Source organism: Ochotona curzoniae, unplaced genomic scaffold (assembly GCF_017591425.1).
Source record: "Ochotona curzoniae isolate NIBS_2020 unplaced genomic scaffold, NIBS_Ocur_1.0 contig_3432, whole genome shotgun sequence".
In the NCBI taxonomy this organism is placed as follows: Eukaryota; Metazoa; Chordata; class Mammalia; order Lagomorpha; family Ochotonidae; genus Ochotona; species Ochotona curzoniae.
The window spans coordinates 5,469,333-5,494,122 of NW_024465859.1; the positions used below are offsets into that span (position 1 = coordinate 5,469,333).

Below are 24,790 nucleotides of genomic sequence, written 5' to 3' on the forward strand. Positions count from 1 at the left end.
GTACCTACTTACTCTTTTTTTTTTTTTTTACTATCTTCATTGTTGGATACTCAGTATGAAATCCACAAGATACTTCAGAATTAGGTGTGTGTACTATGGCATCCCTTAACATCAAGTACTATCATTATTATCTTCTGTTTTTTTTTTAAAAAAATATTTATTTCCCTATGCTACTTGAAAGGCAGAGGAACACAGAGATTTTCCATCTGCTGGTTCATTCCCCAACTGTCTCAACAGCCAGGAGCAGGCCATGTCAAAGCTAAGAGCCAGGAATTCTATCCAGCTCTCCCTCCTGAGGGTCAGGAGCAACATGCTTGAGCTATAATCTATTACTTTCCAGGATGCATCAGGAGGAGCTGGTTCAGAAGCCAACTTTCCACATCCACTATTATCTTCTTTCAATTGGTATTGCTTACCCTTATTCCTGAACAAAGTCTTGAACATTAGACAGTTTGGAGCTTTAAGAGTATTTTTTAAAATTTTTAAACTACTTCTCTGTTTGTTTGAAAGGCAAAGTCATAGAAAAAAAAGAGAAAGAGACAGAGTTTATTATATCCACTGCTTCACTCCCCAAATGGCTGCCAAACACTAGGGCTGGGACAGGCTGGATCAAAACCCTGGAACGACATCTGGGGATACCAAGTGAATGACAGGGGCCCAATTACTTAGACCATCAGCTGCTGCTTCCTCAGGTGCATTATCACAGAGCAAGAATAGAAGTGGGATAGACATAGTTAGAACCAGGCTCATATGGGATGCCATTCTGCTAGGTGGTAGCTAAGCCCAGTGGTGCATAGTTCCAGACCTTTGAAAGTATTTTTTTTGAGATAGAGATGAGCCTGAAGAAAGGTGTTTGACCTAGCAGTTATGAAGCTGCTTGGGATGTCTATTTCCATATTTGAGTAATTGAGTTCATTCCAGTACATCTTGGGAGACAACAGATGGCAAGTCAGAGAACCAACTATCTGTCACTCACTTGAGAGGCATGGAATATATTTTCAGTCTCTTCCACACAGCCCAGCCTTACCTGCCGAGGGGCGTTGAACAGTGAGCCAGTGGATGCGAGATATCTGCACTCTCTTTCAAATAAATAAATAAGTAAATAAATAAATAATGCCCAGATGTCATACAGCCTTTTGCAGAATTAAATGATATTCTATTGGACTATAACATATTGAATAGAATGACATTTTTCAAAATAAGTACTGGAAGTCCTACTTGCTTATCAGTCTTCCCTCACACTACTACCTCGCTACACTTTAATTCTTTAAATTATGTGATCTCATATTTGGTTTTCTGTGCCTGTCAAAAACAGATATATTCACAAAAATGAGTGTGCCTCCTTAGAGACAAATGTCTCTCCTAGGAAACAGAGTATCAGGGTTTTTATATCCTGCCTATTAGCACCTCCTAAACTGTATCAACTGTGTGGCACATATTTTAAACACCAAAGAAACTGGGCCCAGTTTCCTCATCTAGTACAAGCAGATGATCAGCTCCCTCCAAGTACCAGCGTGTGGGTCCCACCAGCCTGTGCTGGAGCCTTAGTCTGTCCAGGCCCTGCACACATCAATTCCAAAGGGGCCTGACATGTACAGATATCTGAAAAGAGATAATGCAATAATTTCAATTATCACTGAATTGGATATGACACTTAAGAGAAAATGCTCAAGAGTAAATGCTGATTTTAGCACAGAAGACAAAACAGTGGAATTGAGGGTAACCAGAGACAACTTGGAAGTATAAGTTCCATAAATGGGAAAAAACAAACATAATAAACCTCCTAAACGTGCTGAAGGTCACTGAAGAAAAGCTACACTAACCGAATCCTTGCTGAGTAAACAGGATGCCTAGAAATAGAAGAGCTTCAAATCTTAGAGATTATCATGTAGCTGGAATAAAGCAATTTGTGCATGGCTTATTAGATAAACTACTTGGTCTCTAGCCCCACAAGCTATTTTATTTAGACAAGTAAACGGTCGTGTGATACTAGAATGTTGAAATGGAAAGTATGAAACTAATGTAATTAGTTATTGAAAAAATCAACAAAGGTAAACCCCTTAGTGAATTAGAAAGCATTCAAAACTTAGTAGCTAAAATTCAATCACTATTGCTTAATTTTGTATTAGATCCATAAGTGCTTGAGATAGTTGAACCAGAATCTGATGATTTGCATATATGATACTGTTTTGCGAGTTGGACAATTTGGGACGTTGGCATATGTAGCTCAAAAGATTTAGTTAATAAATCTGGCTCTGCTATTGACATGCTCTGTGGACTAGAACACATTTTCATTCATCTGTGATTACCTATAGAATTAAATACCTATATTATAAAGTCTCTTAGAGAACTTCTGAAACCTCAATATGGTAATAAGCACACATTTGCATCTAGAATAAAATAAGTGCTGTTATTGCCTTTACTATTATGATTGTTATTATTACTCCCATTTCAGGTTCATACATGCTATGATCCAGATTTTAAAATGTTTCCAAATTATTTCAGTGTATGTTATCACTGTGTCTTATTCATTTTAATAGTTCTCCCTTGTAAAAATAATTTGGTGGAAATTTTACATTGTCTTACATTATTTATATTACTTACGGTACTTGTGGAGGTTGGCATGTTAAGCACTAATCATCACCAGAAAACAGAGTGGGAAGAAAGTTGCTATAACATCAATGATATTCTTTCTCCTCTTTCCTTACCTGCACAACACCCCCCATGAGGGATGCAGCCACAGCCATGGAGGTACATATTACACCAAACAAGATACCTGAAGAAAGAAGAAAAAAAAAACAATGCCCGACCATTTCTTTGGAAGATCCTGGATCCCAAGGCATTCATTGAGCTCCCACCTAGAGATGTTTCTGATGCAGCCTCTACCTGAAGGCATCCATTGTTTAGTCATCACAGACCACATGCAGGGGTGTGATGAGCCATACAGGCAACTTGGCTACCAAGTTCATGCTTTTTACAATATACAGACCGAATTGGAATATATCCTCAAGGGTTTTTGCTCCTGAATTTCAGAGGCAAAATGTATTCAAAGCTGGGTCAGGCAAAGCCAGGAATCAGATGCTCAATCCCAGTCATGCCTAAGAGTCAAGTGCATAAACCATCATATGTGGCCTTTCAGGGTACATGTTGAAATTGAGAACACATCCAGGACCTGCAGCAGGTACTCCAGTAGTGGATGTGAGCATCCTCAAAATCTAATCAACCATGCAAGATGTCTGTTCTTAAATAATCATTTAAAAATTTGGGCCCAGACAAGAAGCTTCTGCTAAATCCTTGCCTTGCACCTGCCAGGATCCCATATGGGCACCAGTTTATACCCTGGCTTCTCCACTTTCCATCCAGGTCCCTGCTTGTAGCATGGGAAGGCAGTAAAGGATGGTTCAAGCCTCAGGACCCTGCACTCACATGGGAGACCCAGAAAAAACTCCTGGTTCCTGGCTTCAGATCAACTCACTTCCAGCCATTGCGACTAGTTAGGAAGTCAACCAGCAACTAGAAGATCTTTCTCTCTGTGTCTCTGTCTCGCTTTATGTCTATCTTTCCAACATAAATAAATACATAAATTTTAAAAATCTGTTGTGCTTTGTTTAAAAATCATATTATAAATACTTTGAATTCTGATAATTACCCTTTAAGCTAAATAAAACAAGAAGAAAAAGAGTTGCAGATACATACAGACACTGTAATAGAACTGGAGATAAAATGATTCTCTTCATCCTGTTTGAGTACGCTTTATCAAACTAAATATGACTACTAATTCAATTGACTTGAATATGCATCTTATTGGGGACTTTAGGATACAAAAGTAGTTAGAATTTGACTGTTTTCCCTAAAGATCTCAGGTGGACCAACATTTATCAGTTCAAATGAGAAGTTAGGCAGACAACCCTCAATTCAAAGATCCTGCTTTTTGTTTTCCTAACTACGGAGTCAATTCATTGTATTGCTCCTAAATCTGTACACCCTCATCAGTGCAATCAAAACCAACACTGAAGATGGAGTTTAGTCGTAAGTCTGAGGGTGCGCCATAAACGGTTGGGGTATAATGGCGCCTGCCAAACAAAACAATTAAGGTGGGAGAGAGAGAGAGAAAGAGAAAACCCCACGGCTGCAGCAAACACTGTGGATTTTCCCAGCACTGTATCAACTCAAATGATCAGAAACAGTTATTTGCCACCTGCAAACATTCTAATGCTATATAAATAAAAATAAAATGAAATCAAAAGACATACTATTATTCTCCTTAATTTAAGTGATTTTTAAAAAATCATACTTTTTAAAATATATGTTTATGTATGTGGTAGAATAACATCAGTTTTTACTTGAAATTTTTAAATGGACTTCAATGTGTTTTCAGAAATAATTTCAGTCAAAGAGCAGTAATACGTTGATTAACATAATGAAGAGATGAAGATGATGTTATGGATCTAAAGCACAGGGTAAGTACAAATGAGCACCTAAAAATAGGATCCGTGTAAGATCAGAGTAAGGTAAACTTCGGAAGTGTAAGAATCTGCACTTGAATCTTCAAATGCTTCATTTGAATTTGCTTATGTATTAATGTATCCAGAATGGAAAACGCAGGGCTCGGGCACATACTACAAATGTATTTCACGACATGTATCCACCAGCTGTACCTACATAAGCCTTTACTGATCCAGGTGCTCTTCTTGTCAGAAATATGTGGAAAGCAGCTCTTCACAAAATCCTCAAATGTCACTGTTGCTAAGGCGTTGATGCTTGCAGCCACCGTGCTACAGGAAAAAAAGAGAAAACACAGCACAAGCTAAATAATGCTATGTGATCAGCAGTCTTGTCTTTGATCAGGATGAACAGGCAAAGCACAGTTCTTTAAAAAAAAATGTATCTTTATTTGGGTAGCCCAGTATATACAAAGCCTGATCATTCAATTTGCCTAGTTTCGTCTGTACTAATGCTTTGCACCTTTCCATTATCTCAACAGAAGAATTAAGAATTTTAGACTGTAATTAACATTGATTTCCCTTAACAAGATGCTAAATGTCCTACCATTGAGTACCAAAATTGTTTTTGTGTGTGTGTGAGTGGTGTGTGTGTGTGTGTGTGGTGTGTTTGTGTGTGTGGTGTGTGGTGTGTGCGTGTGTGTGGTGTGGTATGGTGTGTGTGTGTGTGGTATGGTATTTGTGTGGTGTGTGTGTGTGTGTGGTGTGTGGTGTGTGTGTGTGCTTTGTGTGTATGTGTGTATGTGTGTGTGGTGTGTGGTGTGTGTGTGTGGTGTGTGGTGTGTGGTGTGTGTGTGTGTGTGTGTGTGTGTATGTGTGTATGTGTGTGTGGTGTGTGGTGTGTGTGTGTGGTGTGTGGTGTGTGTGTGTGTGCTGTGTATGTGTGTATGTGTGTATGTGTGTGTGGTGTGTGTGTGTGGTGTGTGTGTGGTGTGTGTGTGTGGTGTGTGTGTGGCTGTGGTGTGATGTGTGTGTGTGTGCGGTGTGTGTGTGCTGTGTGGTGTGTGTGTGTGGTGTGTGTGTATGTGTGTGTGGTGTGTGTGCTGTGTGTGAGTGGTGTGTTGTGTGTGTGTGTGGTGTGTGTGTGTGTGGTGTGTGTGGTGTGTGGTGTGTGTGTGTGTGATATGTGTTGAGGTTGCTGTGCAATCAGGAAGTAGTGATTCTCTTAATGCAGAGATCAGTATCATTTGTCCATTTTATCAATTTCTCTAAATAGCAGCTTTTTATTCACTCTGGGGACAACACATATGATGATGAATTGGAAAGGCAAATTGCATTCCACAGGGAACACAAGCATTTAGTAACCATTTATTCAGTAGGTTTTAATTCTAAAATTGTTATAAGAGTACATCCTACCAGTACATTCAAGATAATATATAAGCTGAATGAAATAGGTAGCAAATTAAAACTTCTCAACACTACTTTTTAGGAATTGAAACTGAATACTGTGGGGTTCCATTCTCATTTCCTTAAGAATAAAGGCATGTTTCCTGGTGGGTTTATCCATTGCCCCACTGAACTTAGGGAAAGGAAAAATTCAAATGGCTATGAAGCTTTCTTGCTAACCCAAACTTTTTCATAATAATGCATTATATGAAAGATCAATGCTATGAGGGAAACAAGAAATAATAATAATAAAAAAAAGACTAAGCGTCATCCCCAGCTGTGTTTGATTCACAGCTGTTCACTTTTTTGTCCTTACCTCCCATGGGGTCTTAACACCAATGTCACAGGACAATATTGCTTTGAGCTTTTTGAATTTTTATGCAAAAGTCAAACTATATAATACTACTACTCTGAGATAAATAAAATTATTAAACAAATTTTAAAGTACTATTATTTTAAGAATCTATCAGTACAAAAATAGGCCAAAATTTTAAAAACAAAAATTATATACATGCCAAACATTTGTATATATTTTTAAATATTAAAATACTAAAATAATTTAGACTAGTTCATAAATAAAAGGTCTTCTAAAAATTGGAAATTTTATATGAATACTCTTAAGTATAAATAATGTAAATCAACCCAAAAGTTGACATGATATTTACTCATAAAACTGAGTCACTTTAAGATCATAGTACAACAGTGGTTTTTGCTACCATTTCTATTATTTATTATTGCCCTGAAAGCATAGTTATGCAGGAGAATTAAAAGAAAATTTAGCTATTAAAAAACTAAGAAATCTCTAAAGTATTTATGGGTATCATGATTTGAAAACAACAATAAATAATAAGATAATTAAAAGAAAGGTAACAAATTAGGTACATGTTTAACATGCCTCTTTTAATGCACAATCATTAAAATTATCTGCATGATCATAACTACAGACTAAGAGATCAAAACAATATAAAATATAGAAAGAATTTCAATGGAAAGTGATTAAGGCAATTTTTCTAGTTGGTGATGAAACTATGGCTTATCTACCTGAAAGTAGAGATGTCATGTTCTGCTAATTTTGAAAGAAAATGAAGCGCTCTATTTAATTTCTTACAACCCACATATAGCTTAGATGCATTAACAATTTTAGCATTTAATGAATCCTCAAATCCACTGAAATGTATGTAGGTGGCTATTCATAATGATAAAGTAGGGAAACTTCTGAGACTCTTGTTAACCCATATGCCGTCATTTGGAAGATGTATGTATATGAATTGAAGTCTCTATGGTCTCAAAAATACCATAAATAAAACAAATAGGCAGAAAATGACAAAAAAAGTTTTAGACCCATATCAATAAGCAATTATCCGCACAGAGATAATCTCAAAAGAAAAATAAAAAGGAATATTAACTAGAATTTTACAGAAAAGTAAATACAGGTGAAAATAAAAGTAAGGAAAATTAGCCAATCTCAATTTTGATTAATGTATTTAATATTAAAATTACTTACCTTTTTGTACCTATCAGATTGGTGAGTTTATAAATCTTATATTACCCAATATTAAAGATTGTGAGGAGAGAACATAATGATTAGTATAAAATACCACACATGTTTGGAGATTTGCAATATCTATCAAATTACATAATGAATATACCCTTTAACCCAAAAATCCATCTTGGAAAGTAGTCCAAATGTTTCATTGTAAGATTTTACTTAGAGACATATTGTGACATTGTTGGTAATAATCTTTATTAAATGACTAGTTAAAAAAAGCATCAAAGATTAGTAATGAGAATACATACATGCTATCACATGTAATGGGTATATATTATCACATGAAAATAATTCTGAAGCATGTTACTAAATAAATGAAGCTATATGCAGTAATATCTCTTTACTAACTGGAATTTTCTGGTTTATTAACAAGAAATAATTAACAATGTTCAATTCTATAGGGTGAGAAAAAGATCTGAAAGATAGTAAGCTGCTACTTAGAATCATCCAACACTGTTTGGGTTTTGATATAGATCATCTTATAATTTAAAAATTGATCTTTGACCAGGCCTATCATTAGTTCTTTCTACATGAGCTACCAGAATGAGTTATTGAAATGTGCGTGTATGGAATTGATTGTATTGACGCATTGATATGTAAAGTAAATATGCCAGTAAATTGAGTGGACATATAGAAAGATAATAAGAAGTTGTGGGGAAAGGCAGCACTGTTTGAGTTAAGATAACAAGCAGAAAGGATTAGGGATGGATATACCTAAGAAGTGACAAATCTGGGCTTGCATTCTGCCTCCACAGTTTCCTAATCACACTAGTTAAAGCATTTACCCATTACACTGTGTAAAGCATTGTTAAATGTATATCCTCAACTGCAAAATGGCAATTATATGAATAAAGTTTCCATGTCAAATGTTGTGTGAAAATTCATGAGCAAATACTCAGCAATGCACTTGACACACAACTCTTTAGTGAACTCTGTTGGCTTGTGCCATCCTTGTCATTTCATCAAGGTCATCATTTTCATGGAGCATTGTTATATACTAACCTTAGTGTTCCACTGAAGGCACAAGCAACAAAAAGTCCTGGAACCCCTGGCATGGTTGAAAATATCTCCATGACAAAGTATGGCATCAGCTGAAAAGGAGCCAAAAGAGAAAGATGGGATTATGGGCATTTATAGATTTGTTTGAAATGTTGGAATGCATCAATTTTTAGAAATAATAAAATGATTTTTCTTGTTTTCTGTTTATGCCATGTTCCTTGGTGTTTATCTTGAATGCTATCAACTGAATCCTTGAAATAAATCACTAATTTTCAGGAAATCTCATTATACTCTTGTGTATGGAAGAAGATCTCCTAGGGAGCAGAGAGGCTCCCTATCTGTTGAAGAGAGGCTCATATCTGTTGAAGATATGAACAGAGTGGATGGAGATGACTGCTTTTCCTGAACATATCCTCTCTTCCTGAACTTTTAGAAAGCACACTTTAAATGGCATATTGAGGGGGTTTGTAATCTATGCTGAGATCAGAGTAGATGTTCTGTGGAAATGAATACAACTTTGTTCACTTGAGAATAGAGGTGTGTAGAAACAGCCCAAAAGTCCAATGACAGATTTAATGTATGAGAGTTCAAGCCTGTCTTCTACTCCCCCCATCCTTGCCCTGCCTGCAGACATTGGCTTTGATAGCATGGTGAGGTGCCTCCTCTTTCACAGCTCTCTTGACCATATTAAAACCTATGGTGTTGTGGTATCACCAAAGAGGAAAGAAAGGAAACTCAGACCTTGACATAAGGTCACCCATACCTGATCTGGTGCTGAGACAATGCCAAAAGTCCAAGGGTCACAGTCTTTGAAGTAGGCATACATGGTTAAGCCAGAGAAGACAGCACACACCAAAATGATCCAGAGACCCAACAAATTTAAATATAAGGCCCTAAAAAAGAAAACACATGGGTCTAATAGTAGTATGAATGTCATTCTAGAATGTGATGACACCATTATCAAAAGCTCAAGGTAATACGATTTTTCTTGATTTTTGGTTTTGTTTCTATTTTTCCCTTTAGCTAAAAAACATAAAACCCCACAGCCTTTGAGAATCATTGTATGTTTTGTCTTCAACTTTTTGTTTGACAGCATTGTATTTTTAGACTGAATATCAAATCCAAATAAGGTAAGATTTAAATAGACTTCCCTTTAAGTGGAAAAGCTCTTTCATATTCAAAAGCTTCATTATGTGTAGTATGAGATCTATTTTCTTTGATTAAATTTCACATACCAGTCACTCATATAATGTTAACTGATTTTCCCCCTACCCAATTCATGAAACTCTCAAAAAATCAACTTACATTTTAACATCTTTTTTTTTCCAGAGACATAACAAACCAGTGTAGAAATAACCACTTTCTGGAAATATTGGCTTTGGATATTAATTCATTGAAAATCAAAGTTAACTTTTAAATTTCTTAAATGCTATATAAATTTATTTTAATTGATTTGAAACAGATTGATACTCCAGAGAGGAATATCTTTCTTCAAAACTGCTCACAATAGCTTGGACTGGGAGATTCTATGCAAGATTCCCTTACAGGTGGCAGAAATCCAAGCAAGTGACATCATCACCTGCTTCCAAGATGTGAATTCACACAAAGCTTGTTTTAAAGGCAAGGTGGGGCTAAACACCAGGTGTTCCAAGTTGTATGCAGACATCCCACCCTCAAACTGAATTTTTCTAAGACAACAAAAAGCATGAAAATTTATTTTGGGATGTTTCAATTTTACCTGTCTTTGGAAACCTGAAGGGTGAATACAACAGTTAAAATAAATTTAAGTGGATCCCAGGTCTGAAGAATCACAGACAGGGAAAAATGTTGCTTCATAAATGAGGTGAACCTTGCTTGACTTGAAACATACATGGAGTATAATCTGGGCTATTCCTTATATCAAAAGAAAAATGAAACTTTACATTAACTGATCACAAGCCACCAACTAACTTACATAACCACGAACTTTCCAGGATAAGAGCTCCAATGAGGAAATGTATGGGTATCACCAATCACATATTTTCTGTGCTTTATTTCTGCTTTCTTTCTATCAAAGTCTAATCCATGCACTTCTTTGATAGAGCCCTGGAGCCACTTCTGTACTGGAACTGCAAAATTTAGCAATAATTGTTTTCTCAAAGAAATTCTTTAACATTTTAATAGTGTCTCAGGTTATCTCATAACATATCAAAAACAAAGCTAACAGTGGAAGAGATCCTATACTGAATCAAATGTGAAATCAGGGACATCTTCAGAAAACTCTGAACACTGGATGCATGCTATTTACCTCTCCATCACTGTTTACAGCACCTGATTTGAATTAGTCAGTTGTCCATAATTAGAGACCTCAAATAACTAACAGCAAAGGCAGAGACCAGTTTGCCTCCAAGCTCTGCCATTTCCTTGCTGAGAGTTACAATGCCTTCCTCAAACACTGACTGAAATAGTTAATGGAATGTCCCCATCTCTGTTTGTCACACACATACACATCAGCGTAAATACTATGGTTAAAAGTTATAACCAAGGAAAAAATTTCTTTATTGTTAACTTACAGCTTAGCATGTTTTTCTGTTTTACAAGAGATACATCGTTGGATGGTTGATTGATTAACTCCATAGATCCCAAGCCAAGTAAATGTTCCTCCCACTACAATTGTCCAGACAGTGTGCCGCCTGAGAGGATCTACATCAAAACTATAAGGAAGTGAGAAATAAGAAAATTTAGATATTGCTTTGCTACCCAGATATTGTTTCAAGTTTTGAGGTCATGCCACTAAATTTCTAAAACCATTAGCATTGTACTTACTCAACTATATTTAGTCGGGATCCATTTTTTGCTTGTTCTAACACATTGTGGAATCCACCAGCACGAGACGATCCTTGGATTAGAACTGTCAAGAAGCCCGCAATCATGACAACCATCTGAAATGCATCTGTCCACACCACTGCTTTTAATCCTCCCTGAAATGGAGAATGAATATGAGTTCTTAAAAATGAAATCTGTCACTCCTTCAACTCTGCAGTGTTCCTTACTACTAATAGATTCATTCATTCAATCATATTATTTATTTATTTATTTTTGATTTATTTATTTAGAGAAACAGAGAAAGAGAAAGAAGACCTATTCCACCTTCTCATTCACTCTGCAAATGCTTCCAACAGTAAAGGCTAGAGCAAGCTGATCTCAGGAACCCATAACTAAATCTATTTTTTTTTAATTTTTTTTAATTACATTGCATCATGCGACACAGTTTCACAGGCCCTGGAATTCCCCCCTCCCTCCCCAAAACCCCTCCTCCCCCATGGTGAATTCTCCACCTTGTTGCATTACTACAGTTCAGATTCAGTTGAGATTCTTTCCTTGCAAGCATCTACAAAGCATAGAGTCCAGCATCTTATTGTCCAGATAAGTTCAGCAGTTTCTTGGGGAGACCCTCTCTGGTCTGAAGGTAGAGCCGACAGAGTATCATCCCAATCAATTAAAAACCCCGACATTACATCAGTAACAATTTATAACGTAATGGAATTAGTTGACATGGTATTGTGTAACCAGCATGTTAAAAGAGAGAGAAAGAAAAAAAAAAAAAGAGTGCAAGTTCTGAACCACATCCTATGACTTCTACATTGACATTACAATTATTAGTTTATATACAATTGTGTTCTATACACCTTAAAATGGCTATAGATTACTATTCAGCTGTCTCATGTCTATTTTAATTTTAGCATTTAGCAGTTCATAGCGTTGAAGCACGATTTTGCAGAACCTGGCTGTTTTTCAGGTAGTCTAACTCTATAACTCTAACAAGACATATGTCAACAGTTTAGGTGAACAGTTTGAGGAGGGGTGTGCAGAGAAGTCTTCAAAACCCTAGTGAGGAGTAACTAATCTTTGTGTTCCACCCAGGGAGTTATAAGTGCATCCTCACTCCATAACTAAATCTAAATAACTAATATGGTGGCCATGATCCAATTACTTAAGGTTTCACATGCTGTTTCCTACAGCTCACATCATGAAACTGGAATGGGATCAGAGGCATGAGATTCAAACCTTGTCACTGCATTTGGACGTGGGTGTCCTTAGCAGTGTTTTAACTGCTGTGCTAAATTCCTGCTCCAACTGAACATCTTTATTTGCCAAGCTCCATGTTGAACAGGAATAAAATGGTAAGTGAAAGATGCAAATTCTTTCCTTAATATCACAAGGTTGATCATTTAATGAGAGGAACACATATTAGACAATAAAACACCTAGCTATTTTAAAGGAACAAAGCGGGATTAGGAAGGAGAAGTTGTTATGCGAGAATTTAGCAAGCGGTCCTGACATGATCTTGATGAAGTGACAGTCAAGCTAAGCTCTGAAGAATGGACAGAACTTCAACAGATATAAATGACAAAGAGAAGAGGAGGCCAACAACTATGAAGGGAGGGGAACATAACTCCAGGAGGAGAAGAAAGATGGAATATAGATCAAGTGGCGTGGGAGACATCCCAAGAGAAGATTTTTGTTAAACACAGGGAAGATAAATCCTAACAGATCACCTGAATTATTTCTCAGGAACAATGAGAAGGATTGGAGTGACCTCATCAGAGATTTTTCCTTCACAACAGCTTCAAAAGTAGTTATATTAACAATGAAGTGGAGAAAAAAGTCAAAATCTGCTCATGAATTCAAAAGATATTTGAGATGAAAAATCAATATATCTTGAGCTTCATCAGCACAGATGATAAGGAAGTAAAGAAACTAAGGATATCACCTGTGCCTAGCTTGTAAAATGTAAAACTTTTTTTTTTTTTTTTGTAGATCTAGTGACAATAAATACTGTTAGGACCCTGAGATGGTTAAACACTGAACACATTGAAAAAGATAGGAATGATTGATCTAGATATTTAAGGAGAAAGGCTCTTTATAGATACAAGATTGTTAAATAATTAAGTAATCAAACCAGATTGAAGGTGAATGAATCCACCACCAGAATTCAGAATGATTATGAAGCCAGCTACGGAAATAGTTATCCAATTGGGCTCCTCCTAAGACTCTCTTGAAAAATTTAAAAGGAAAAATATGTAGGAAAGAAATTGTCCAAATCCCACCACCAGCATTATGAATTAAGTGACATCTGGGCTGGAGCCTAGTCCCAAATACCTGTGAAAACTCCTCAGGTTATTCTGAGTCATTGCTGACAATATGTGCACAAGAAGAAGGGAGAAAAAAAGAGAAGCTGCAGTGGTAATAGAATATTCTATATCTATGTCCTAGTATATAATTTCTTAAGAACTTGGTGAAGGTGGGCCCAGTGTGGTGATCTGGCAGCTAAAGTCCTCACCTTGAACGCGCTGGGATCCTATATGGTCACTGGTTCTAATCCCAGCAGCCCCACTTCCCATCCAGCTCCTTGCTTGTGGCCTGGGAAAGCAGATGAGGACGGCCCAAAGCCTTGAGACCCTGCACCCGTGTGGGAGACCAGGAAGAAGCTCCTGGCTTCAGATTGGCTCAGTTCCAGCCATTGTGGTCACTTGGAGAGTGTTACATCGAATGGAAACTCATTCTGTCTTTGATCCTCTCTGTATATCTGACGTTTCAATAAAAATAAATACATCTTTTTGTAAAGGTGTCTGAAAATGAATAGTCATTAGGAAACTAAGGAGCATGGTATTTTTAACACTCAAAAATAGATATTATCATCCCCAGTTACTCCTTCTGAGTGTCAGGAACTTCTGCGAAAAGATGACAGGCTTCATGTTTAGCTTGAAAATAAAAGAGAAAGCATTAGGGTTGTCCCATCTCTGTTTTATAATTAAAATTCAACTTCAAAAATAGGCATTTTATGGTAAAGGTATAGAATGTATTTTGTATGATCAATAATTAATTTATTTTAAAAATTTCTTTAATTTTACTTGAAAAGCAGAGTTACAGAGAGGAGAGATCAGAAAGGTGAGAGATCTTACATCCATTACATCACTCCCCAAATGACTAAACGACTAGGGCTGGTCTGGGCCAAACCCAGGAGCCAGGAGCCTCATCCAGGGCTTGCACATGGTGCAGGGACCCAAGGATTTGTGCCACTCTCCAAAACCTTCTCAGTCACAACAGCAAGGAGTTGAATCAGAAATGGTTAATCCATGACTGTCACTGGGGCCCACATGTAATGCCAGCTTTGCAGGCAGTGGCTTAACCTGTCATACCACAACCTCAGCTCCTAGAGTAAAAAAAAAAGAAAATCTTCTCCCCTTCACAGATAGTACTCTCTTGGTTTCCCTGAAAGACATTAAGTCTTCAAACCAAATGTCAACCTTAGATTTCAGTGGTATGAAGACCACATATCCAGGCCTCAGGTTTCAAAGACTAAGGGGATTGATTCTGCAAAAATAATCATAATCCTAAATGTTAACTTGACATAAGATAAAAATAACAAGTCACTTTATCAAATGTGATAAAAGGGGAGATTATATCGACCATAAGGTTACCTTCATGTCTCAAACAAGACTCTCTCTCTCACAAATACAGACAATACACATACACACACCACCTATCTTAGCAACTCTGATTGTGTCTTCCATGTCACATGTTTAATCAATCTGTGTTTTGGCTCTAAGTTTCATCTCCTCAAATCACCAACTTAAGAAGGGCAGGAATCACTTGTATAAACAAATGCATTTTACTGGTGTTTTTGTTTTATGTATCCACAAGATGACCAGAATAGAGATTAAAATGGGAGTGAATACATGAGATAAATAGAGTATCACTTTGGTTTGGTTGTGATGACTCTTCACCTGCTTAAGGAGAAGATAAACAGATATGTTGAAAAGACACTGGATGGATGGATTGGATTCACTTCATAGAAGAGTTCCAACACTGTATTAAAGAGTTTTAATCCTGCTAAAAGGGAGTAAAAAGGCAATTAGGCTAGTGAAGCATGAAGAAATATGCATCTAAAAGATTAATCTCACAAAGGCATGTGGAATGTGGAAAAATGAAACCTGTTATGAGACAAGGAATTTAGTTTTATTTGAACTTGCTGTGTCAGTAAGCTATCCCAGGTGCGTCTCCGAGATTTCTATACATGAACTTTTTCAGTGCTTGTGTGCTTCTATTTTCACTTACATGAATTGTGAATTTTAAATTACATTTTCTACTTTAAATGTTTTATTTAAATGAATCCCTAGAATTGTGGCATAGTTTTGACTGAAAAGGTAAACATTTTGATAGCCTAAATTTCAAGAATTATATGACTTTCAATCTGATTACTGTTTTCCAAATTATATATTGTACAATTTATGAGTAAATTTCTCAATTCCAAGATCATACACATACAGACACATTTCTGATTGCTATCTGTCCATTTAATACTATGAGAATTAATATGTAATTAGATGATAAAATTAAATAATGCTGATAACAAAACCTGCATAGATCAGCAAACACTTGTACATATTTCATATTCTTCCTTCTTCCACCTTAACACTGTAACTTTATAATGTATTTTCTATTTCCCGCAATTATTCCCCTAGTTCCCTTAGTTCTTGATATTCAATCCCTGAAAAACAGTTTTTTAAAAACACAGTTACAGTCTTACAGTTTTTTTTGTCCTCAGTGCTTTAATTACTCCTCACTTATATTGTAGGAGAAATACGCCTAAAGGGACCTCTGAAAGTGACTCCTTTCCCTTCTCTGTTTTGTTTGTTTGTTTGTTTGTTTTAGGTCTTTTTTTATCTGCCTTCTGTAATTTCACTAATGTGTCTAAATAGGAACTTGGTTTTTTAATCCTTACATTTACAACTTCTAATCATGTAGATTCTTGTCTTTATCATCCATATTTGTGTATCTTTCTATCTGTACTTCTTTTTCACTTCCTCATAATTCACTGTATCTATTATCTTATAGATTATTTCTTCAAATATAACTTCCAATATAACCGATTTTCTCTTCAAATGCGTCTCCTCTTTACTGTAGCAGTTACACCATGCGGTCATTCTTGCTCCTTACTCATCTGTGACTCTTCCTCATTTATTTCAGTATGTAGTATACAAACATTCTTTGTATGTTGGGATCCCAATAGGTGCTCTCCTTGAGAGTTTATGATTGGTTGCTGTGCTGATCCTCACTCGTATACTTTATTTTATGATTCTAATTATATTTTATAATGAGATTATTGTTTTATCTGCAGTTATCCTGGATGCAATCTTGGATTCCATTTTTTAAAAAAGGATTTGAACATGTTTTCTTGAAAGAGCCCAAGTGCATCACGATTCTAGAACTGCTTCAACTATCTTCAAAATCCCCAGCTTATTGTAACCAAACCCTACTACTGTACATTGCATTTAACTCTAGGTACTGTACTGCAGTAACAGTTGTACCTCTTTGCACTTACTCTTTCCAAATGGATCTGTTAACTCATACTTTCTAAATCATTTTTGTATGTCACATTATTTTATTACTTTATTGGATGAGTAATGGATTTCTTTGAGTAGATGCATATCTTCCAAGTCCAGTAACATACCTAAAGTTGTCCATCTAGCATCTAGTTGCTTCCTGGACATGCACTTAGAACAAACTAGCCTGTCATACATGAAATGATAAAGGAAGAAGGAAAAGAAAAACTGTTCAAACCTTTGATAAAATAATGTGCTTGACACAGAATTATCATGATAGAATGGAAAAGAAAAAAAATGAAGACAAAATTCTGAATACAAAGAAACTAGAATATTCAAATATATATAAGGGAGATAAAGGCTTTATTAAATTTTATGTGAATGGGCCTGGTGCGATAGCATAGTGGTTAAAGTCCTCGCCTTGCACGCGCCAGGATCCTATATGGTTGCGAGATCTAATCCCGGTGGCCCCTCTTCCCATCGAGCTCCCTGCTTATGGCCTGGGAAAGCAGTCGAGGATGGACCAAAGCCTTGAGACCCTGCATCTGCATGAGAGACCCAAGAGAGCTCCTGGCTTCGGATTGGCTCAGTTCTAGCCATTGTGGCCACTTGGGGAGTGAATAATTGGCGGAAGATCTTCCTCTCTGTTTCTCCTCCTCTCTGTGTATCCGCCTTTCCAATAAAAGTAAATGAATCTTAAAATGAATAAATAAATTTTATATGATCATGTTATGTGGTACAAAGAACATGAAACAGGATTATAACTCTAAAATACATGAATGCTATGCTCCATTATACCAATTATTTTTTATAGAGGAGCTAGCATATTTATAATTGGTTAATAACAGTCAGTACCTAGCCCTATCACTAAAAATTTAATAATAGAAATTCCATGTAAAGATCATAGGCAAACAATAGCTGCTTAATGTATTTTAGAAAGTTAATTATAATAAAGCATACTGCCATCACTACCAACATTTCTTTGTTGATTGAATCCACAAAACCAAATATTAAATATAATCCAAGCTTTTCATAAGCAATAGACTACAAGCTGTAGATTCCTTAAATGTTAAAGTATCATATCATTGTGAACTCCTACGTATTTGTGTGTGTAGTTTCTATTTTGTTTTCGTTTTTTGCTTGTTTGTTTTTCTGCATTAGTAGGCAGTAAAGTGCAAATGCTATCCATGGTTTAGGACCACTGTTAATGAGATTTTTTTCTCAGAATTTGCACAGTTCCGCCTACCCTCTCATGAAAGAGAGATTTCCTTGACCGGTGTTATATTTTTATACTTTGCTTTTTTGAATGAACTCAGAGCTCAAATCCTGCTATTTCTTCATACTAAAAGGAGTTTCAAATAAACAGCACACATTCCATAGGAAACTGTAACAGATAAGTCAATATTGCTTCTTCAGTTTTTGATGAACAATTTCTTCCATAATTAGAACCAGTACTGTTGAACATTTATCCTATCCTGTGTTAGAAGCTACTGGTAAAGATTTTTCTTTTCATAGCTATTTACATACCAAGGTACAGTAGAATGTACAAACAATTCCTGTTGCAAACACAGAGCCCCAGAGATCAAATCCAGTCACTAGGAAACAAAAAAATGCATTAAGACACATTTCTCAGAAGAAAGTGAGAGTATGTTTTTCAGGAGAAAAGAATCCCAATATCTTTGAAATTGTTCAATTTGGACAAAAGGATCTCGAATTAGAGTTTCTCCTCATTAAATTTTATTACCTTTGAGAAATATTATTTTTATCATTTTTATTAATATTATTTTATTAGGTCCTTAAGGCAGTTTGTAAATATCTCATGAAATATTAAACAGTATATTTTCTCTTCAGATTCTATAGATTCTGATCTTTGGTCTCAATTTTATTTCTTAGAAGAGTTAGTCAGGATTTTGAAGCCACCCAAATGTAAACTATTAAAACTTCTCAATATAAGCATAGACAAATTGAATTGAATACCGCAAACTTTCAATAAGGTGGATGTTGTGAAATTTATTCTCACTTTTTTCTTTGGATTCTATTCTCATGAAAGCATCAACCATAACCCTTAATGTAATTATTATAAACACCTTTACTCTTTTACTCAGATTATCCATTTCATGGAACTGAGAAAGTGCAATATATTATAACAATTAGTGCTTATATATCTCCAATAATGTCATTATCATGATTTGAAAAACAGCAAAAAATCCCATATAAACAAAACACATTATAGCTATAGTTAGTTTAGAAGTATGAGATATAAAACTAGGAATTATTTGCTTCCTTTTCAGTGTTCAACTTACAACCTTTCCATAGTAATTGCTACAAAAATGAAGAGCAGCCTAATAGCAATAAATAACATCTTTCCAACAAAAAATTTTATGAATATTTCCCCCAAATGAGAATTCTAGTGTGAAAACAGGGAATATGTTTACAGGAGTGTTGATCACTCACCTTGATTGAGTGCCAGGGCAGGAGCATAAACCACCACTCCAGTGTAGAGAATCTAGTGGAGAAATTCAAATCAGGCAGGTCAGGAGCAACACGAAATGGAAAGAAACTTGCCTGCAAAATCACGACTACAATTTAGCAATGTCCTGCAACTTTCTACAAAACATTTCACTTCTGCCCTTTCTAATTTTGATCATTCACCACCGGAATGGATTTGTAGACATGGTGTTTCAAGTATTAGATTGAGGAGGATGGTTGAACTTCCAAAACTGCTTTAATTTTGAGATCTTTGCACTTGCAATTGGCATAATGCTCGATAACACAAAAGTAATTGTAAGTGTCCCTCCCTCTACCCACTCCTCATGCCCATGTCACACTGAGCTATCTGCTGACTTGACGGGTTTATCATGGAAGAGATTCACATTTTAGCAGTTAGCTCTAATACAAAATTTAAATACAAAATTTTATTAATTTTAAAGTGTCTGGGAAGATCCAAGAATTAGAAAAAGACTGTTTTTTATTGTGGGACAATGACAGGAGACAAAGAAAAGAACTGAATTCTGAGTCAGTGGGAAAGAAGTTAGCACTGGCAGTTCTACAAAAGGAACAGAGATGCTGTGAAGGAGAAGGGATGGTCCAATTCCACAGTGGCGAACAGAACATCATTGGCAACTCCTTCAGCCTGTGCCATACTAGAGCAGGGTGAGAAGAACGTGTGGTTAACCTATAACATTGGGCATATTGCCTGAGGAAGGGACTCATGATCACAATTGCCTTTGAATCTGGCCTGAACTGCTACTGAGGCACAGCGCCCAACAGCTTCATAAAGGACCAGCCCGTTGCTCTCCTCCCTTCTGCCAACAGAGGCACCTGGTGAGAAGCACAAGGAATTGTCATCTTAATAATGCTTCTACAGGATGTGTGGTTTCATTGGCTGTATACAATGATCCCCACTGCCTCAAGTTTGGCCTCCAGGGCTTGTGGTGAATGGGATTCACACTGTAGCCTATGATACATTCCTCTGCTCTCACTCTGTTTAAGTGCCTGGGCTTCACTTGCCAAGGCAAAATATCAGTCAAGTTCTGCTGAGTAGGGCACTGGCATTGTAAACCTGTGGTTGTTTCTTTGGATAGTGGAAGCTTTACAAGGCCGAGAGCGGATCCCACACTCCCTGTAACTGTGGGAATTCTGTGACTGTGTGACAGAGTATGTGGTCTGGATGTGTCATTAGGCAATCATTGCGTCTGGTCTCAGAGGCTGAGAGTTCATGGAATCACTGGGGTGGATAATCATCAAGTCCCACGATAACAAAGGAGTTCACTGATCCTTTGTGCAGTTCATGTGCCTGTGTACAAGGGTTGCATGCTCATTATGGAATTATCCTGAGCAGCTGATTCACCTTGGCAGAGAGAGGATGAAGATGTGATCATCTCAGCATCTATACTCTGTCTTCACTCCTGCTGACAGTAAAACATTTATCACACCCAACTTGGGTGTCACTCCGAACTCTTGCCCTATTCTCAAGCACAGCCACAGCTCTCTGGTGCCACCCAAACACATCTCCTGATATCTGACGAACAACCATCCCACAAAGCTATAGAAGCTGATTTCCATGATAAAGAGCCTCAGATAAGAAAATCAAGTGTCCCTACCAAGGCCTAAAATAAAAGTAGAAGCAGAAAAGGCATGAAGAAACCAAGACCACGACTCCCCACAAGGAACCTAAAATTTCAATATTGGAATGTAAAGAAAAAGAAATTGATGAGATTTCTGAAAAGGAAATCAGAAGAGGGCTCATGAGATGGCTCAAAAATTCCGGAGAAGCAAATACACGCGTTGAAGGAACGCATTCGTTCTGTCAAAAGACAGCGGTTTCAACGAGAAAGCTAATGGAAACTCAAGAAAGGAAGAGTTGAATATATCAAAATATTCAATGAAAAACCTTGGCAACAGACTTGTGGTGCAAAAGACGTTATAAGCATCATATCTATAAAGCAAGTATTTGAAAATATTTCAACTATACTAAAAGAGAAAGAAGAAAAAACATGGAAAACCAAAAATAATTTTTGATTTATAGGCTACTATCAAACAAATAAACACATATAAAAGGAGTTCTTGATGTGGAAAAAGATGTAGAAAAAGAAAGTGGATTAGAAGACCTATTCAATGAAATAATAGCAGAATTGATTCCATATCTTAGCTACTGCAAATTAGACTGATAGAAACACAAGGCTGCAAACAATAGATTTTAAATTTTTTTGTTTCATTTCCTTTAGGTAAATACCAAGAGTAGAATGATCACATCATGTGGTAGATCTATTTTCAAATTTCTGATATGCACATACATAACATTAAAATTTTTTTATTGGAAAGTCAGATATACAGAAAAGAGGAGAGACAGAGAAGATTTTCCATCCAATGATTCACTCCCCAAGCAGCTGCAAGAGCTGGAGCTCAGCCAATCTGAAGCCAGGAACTTCCTCCAGGTCTCCCATTCAGGTGCAGGGTCCCAAGGCTTTGGGCCATCCTTGACTGTTTTCCCAGGCCACAAGCGGGGAGTTGGATGGGAAGCTGGGCTGTCGGGATTAGAACAGGCTCCCCATTTGGGATCCTGGCACATGCAAGGTGAGGACTTTAACCACTACGCTATCACACTGGGCCCCAATTTTTTTTATTCAGTTATCAGTTGATGAACACTTTGTTTTAATTTAAATGGAATCCAACAATTTTGAGATATGTGTGAGAGTTTTTGAATGGAAAATAGTTGTTGGCAAGCTGGGTTTATTATTAAGAAATCCAAAAAAAGTTATCTTAAAAAACTGGAGTACTTTTTAAGCAGTATGAAACGCACCACGGGCAGACTTGGTAAGTATAAAGGCCGCTTAAAACCTTGAAATAGACATTCTCTCTGTAAGAGGACATTAGCAGCACTCGTTGGGATTGCAATTTTAAGACTCACTGCTTCCTTCCCCAAGTCTGGGCCCCAACTGAAACTCCTGGTTACTGGCTTCAACCTGCCCAGCAGTGGCCATTATGGGCATCTGGGAAGTGAAACAGCAGATGGGAGATCTCTCTATATATGTATATTTCTCCCTTTTCTTCCCTTCTTCTGTCTCTCTGTAATTCAAACTTCAAAATAAATAAATAAATAATTTAAAATGACGTTCTACAAAGCAGGCATGTAAAAGGAAGCAAAGAAATCATTTATACTTTCCATATGTAAAAGTTTTCATAGATTAAATAAGAGAAATAATTTTAAGAATTTATTTTTCTGGTAGTTTACAACATACATTTTCTTCTTACTGGTCTAAATTTGCAGTCTGCGAAATGTATGCAACTCTCAACATAGTCACCTATCTGAAAGTGCTATTCTTTGAGGAAAGTAAGGACTTCTTGGTATTAAGCCTTACCTTTAAATGTCCCTATAACAAGCAAATTCTATCTTGCAAGTCTACATTTTCTGCATGGGCATCAGCAGTTTGCCCTTACCGTCTGGATGATGTAGATGACTGTCGCCGCATAGCGAACTGCTTTATTGAATCGTAGTTGTAAGTACTAAAGGAAATGAAAACACACGCAATCAGCAACTTTTAGAAAAGAACTACTAAGATGTCCCCTCACCCATGACTTTCGGAACTCCTTTGGGCCAATTTCTTTGGACTTATAATGTGATTTTTGTGTTATAAATACTGGAAAATAAGAGAAAAAAATATGTGTAGATTGTTATTAAAACTCCAACTCTAAGAAATTGTATAATAAAATTAAAATTTTAAATAATAAAAATCTCAATTCATGTTCAGTTCATACATTCTGTGGCTTCTTACACTAGGTCCAATGAAACAATTTTTTAATATAGCCACTGTCCCAAATTTGGCTCAGTTCTTCATTTCTTCACTCAGTTGCTGCTGCAACAACCATGTGATCTCCATAACACCAATTGTTGCCCACCCTTTCCATCATCTATACTTGTCACATTGATTCACTTAAAGTAGTAAAACCATGTCATTCTTCTTAAAGTCTTCAATAATTCTGTACTGTTGACAAAATAAAGTTTATATCCCAAGCTTGATAATACAAACATTTCATGGTTTCATCCATACTCAACCTATCTTAAATCATGCCACAAACAATATATTCTCACATAAATCAACTGCTTAATGTTCAGCAAACATGTTTTCTATTTTCTGATTGTTCCTTTACTTAGAAATTTGGTGTGTATGCTCCCTGGAATAATTTCCTGCCTAGAGTAATTTGCTTCTATCAGGATATGCTTTTGCAGGAATGTGACTTTGAATAGCAATACTTCTAGCAAATATGATGTAAGGGAGAGACATAAGGGCCAGCACAATAGCTTAACTAGCTAATTCTCCACCTCCAAGTACAGTATTTCAAATGTGCACTCATTCATTTCTTAGTTGTTCAAGCTTTCCATCCATCTCAGTGCTAGCAATGTGGGAAAGCAATAGAGTATGGACAAAGCCTTGGGACCTTACATCCATGTGGGATATCTGGAAGAAGCTCTTGGTGCTGTGTTTGGGTTAGCTCAGCTGTTGTGGACATTTGGAAATGAGTCAGTAGACAGAAGATCGTTCTATTCTCTGTCTCTTCTCTCTGTACATGTGCTTTTCCAATAATAATAATAAAATAACAACAGCAACAACAAAGATCATCATCATCAGGCTAATCTGATGGTAGCACCAGTGTTCCATGTGGATTCTGCTTCATGTTCTGGCTACTCCATTCCTATTCAGCCCTTTACCTATGTCCTGGAAGAGCCATTGAGAATGGTCCCGCTCTTTAGGCCCGTATACCCATGTGAGAGACCTGGAAAAGACTGTTGCTGCTGTTGTTTTGTTTGTTTTACTCAGGCCCAGCTCTGGCCCTGAGAGCCCTTCTCTCCCTCCCTATGTAACAGAATGGATCTTTGATAAAAAGATTCCTGGGGTGGATTCTATAGCATTAGTTTTGATCCTGCATGTGATTGTATATTAGAAAGGTCAGGTTAACATATCAATTACATTTCTGACCTTCCTGTCATGGTCATCCTTGGAGGAAGCTGTCTCAAAAAATGGCCCCAGTGAGACCAGTAAGAGCATCTTACTGCTTTATGGGGTGCAGTTCAACCAGCCTAAATTTATGATCTGCAGAAATTGTTGTTTGATAAATGGATTTGGGGATGATATGGTATCCAACAATTGATAATAGTATAAAAGGTGGCAGGAATGAAAGAAATTTTAATGGTTTTAGAGATCAGTTCAGTTTTATTCAGTTCAGCTAAAATGAAAAAGTATATGGGGGAAAAAGGTACATGAGAAAATAATGGGTTAGAAGCTAAGTTTCCTTGGTCTCTAGTTACAAATTTGCTGATATCTCAGTCTGTGATCTGAGTCTGTGGTTTCTCATCCATGAAAAGAAAAGAGAGTGTTACAGTTGATTAGTCTTACATTTAAAAGAATATATTTACTCTTTTTTTTTTCAATAAAGTCACTCGTTGTTTCCGCGGTCATCTTCGGTGTGTACCACCACAAAACTAA

At 36.6% G+C, this 24,790-nt stretch overlaps 1 protein-coding gene across 1 annotated transcript in view; it reads right to left on the reverse strand.

Moving 5' to 3' along the window:
* Positions 1 to 24,790, reverse strand: part of SLC5A12 (solute carrier family 5 member 12) — a 40,072-nt gene that overhangs the window by 11,741 nt on the left and 3,541 nt on the right. The window contains exons 2-10 of the mRNA XM_040980292.1: positions 22,746 to 22,811; positions 19,260 to 19,311; positions 18,333 to 18,400; positions 11,242 to 11,396; positions 10,989 to 11,129; positions 9,200 to 9,329; positions 8,440 to 8,528; positions 4,663 to 4,775; positions 2,709 to 2,776 (exon numbers count right to left, since the gene is read on the reverse strand). Of these exons, the coding sequence (XP_040836226.1) occupies positions 2,709 to 2,776; positions 4,663 to 4,775; positions 8,440 to 8,528; positions 9,200 to 9,329; positions 10,989 to 11,129; positions 11,242 to 11,396; positions 18,333 to 18,400; positions 19,260 to 19,311; positions 22,746 to 22,811 (882 nt within the window). The remainder of the gene's footprint in view (positions 1 to 2,708; positions 2,777 to 4,662; positions 4,776 to 8,439; positions 8,529 to 9,199; positions 9,330 to 10,988; positions 11,130 to 11,241; positions 11,397 to 18,332; positions 18,401 to 19,259; positions 19,312 to 22,745; positions 22,812 to 24,790) is intronic.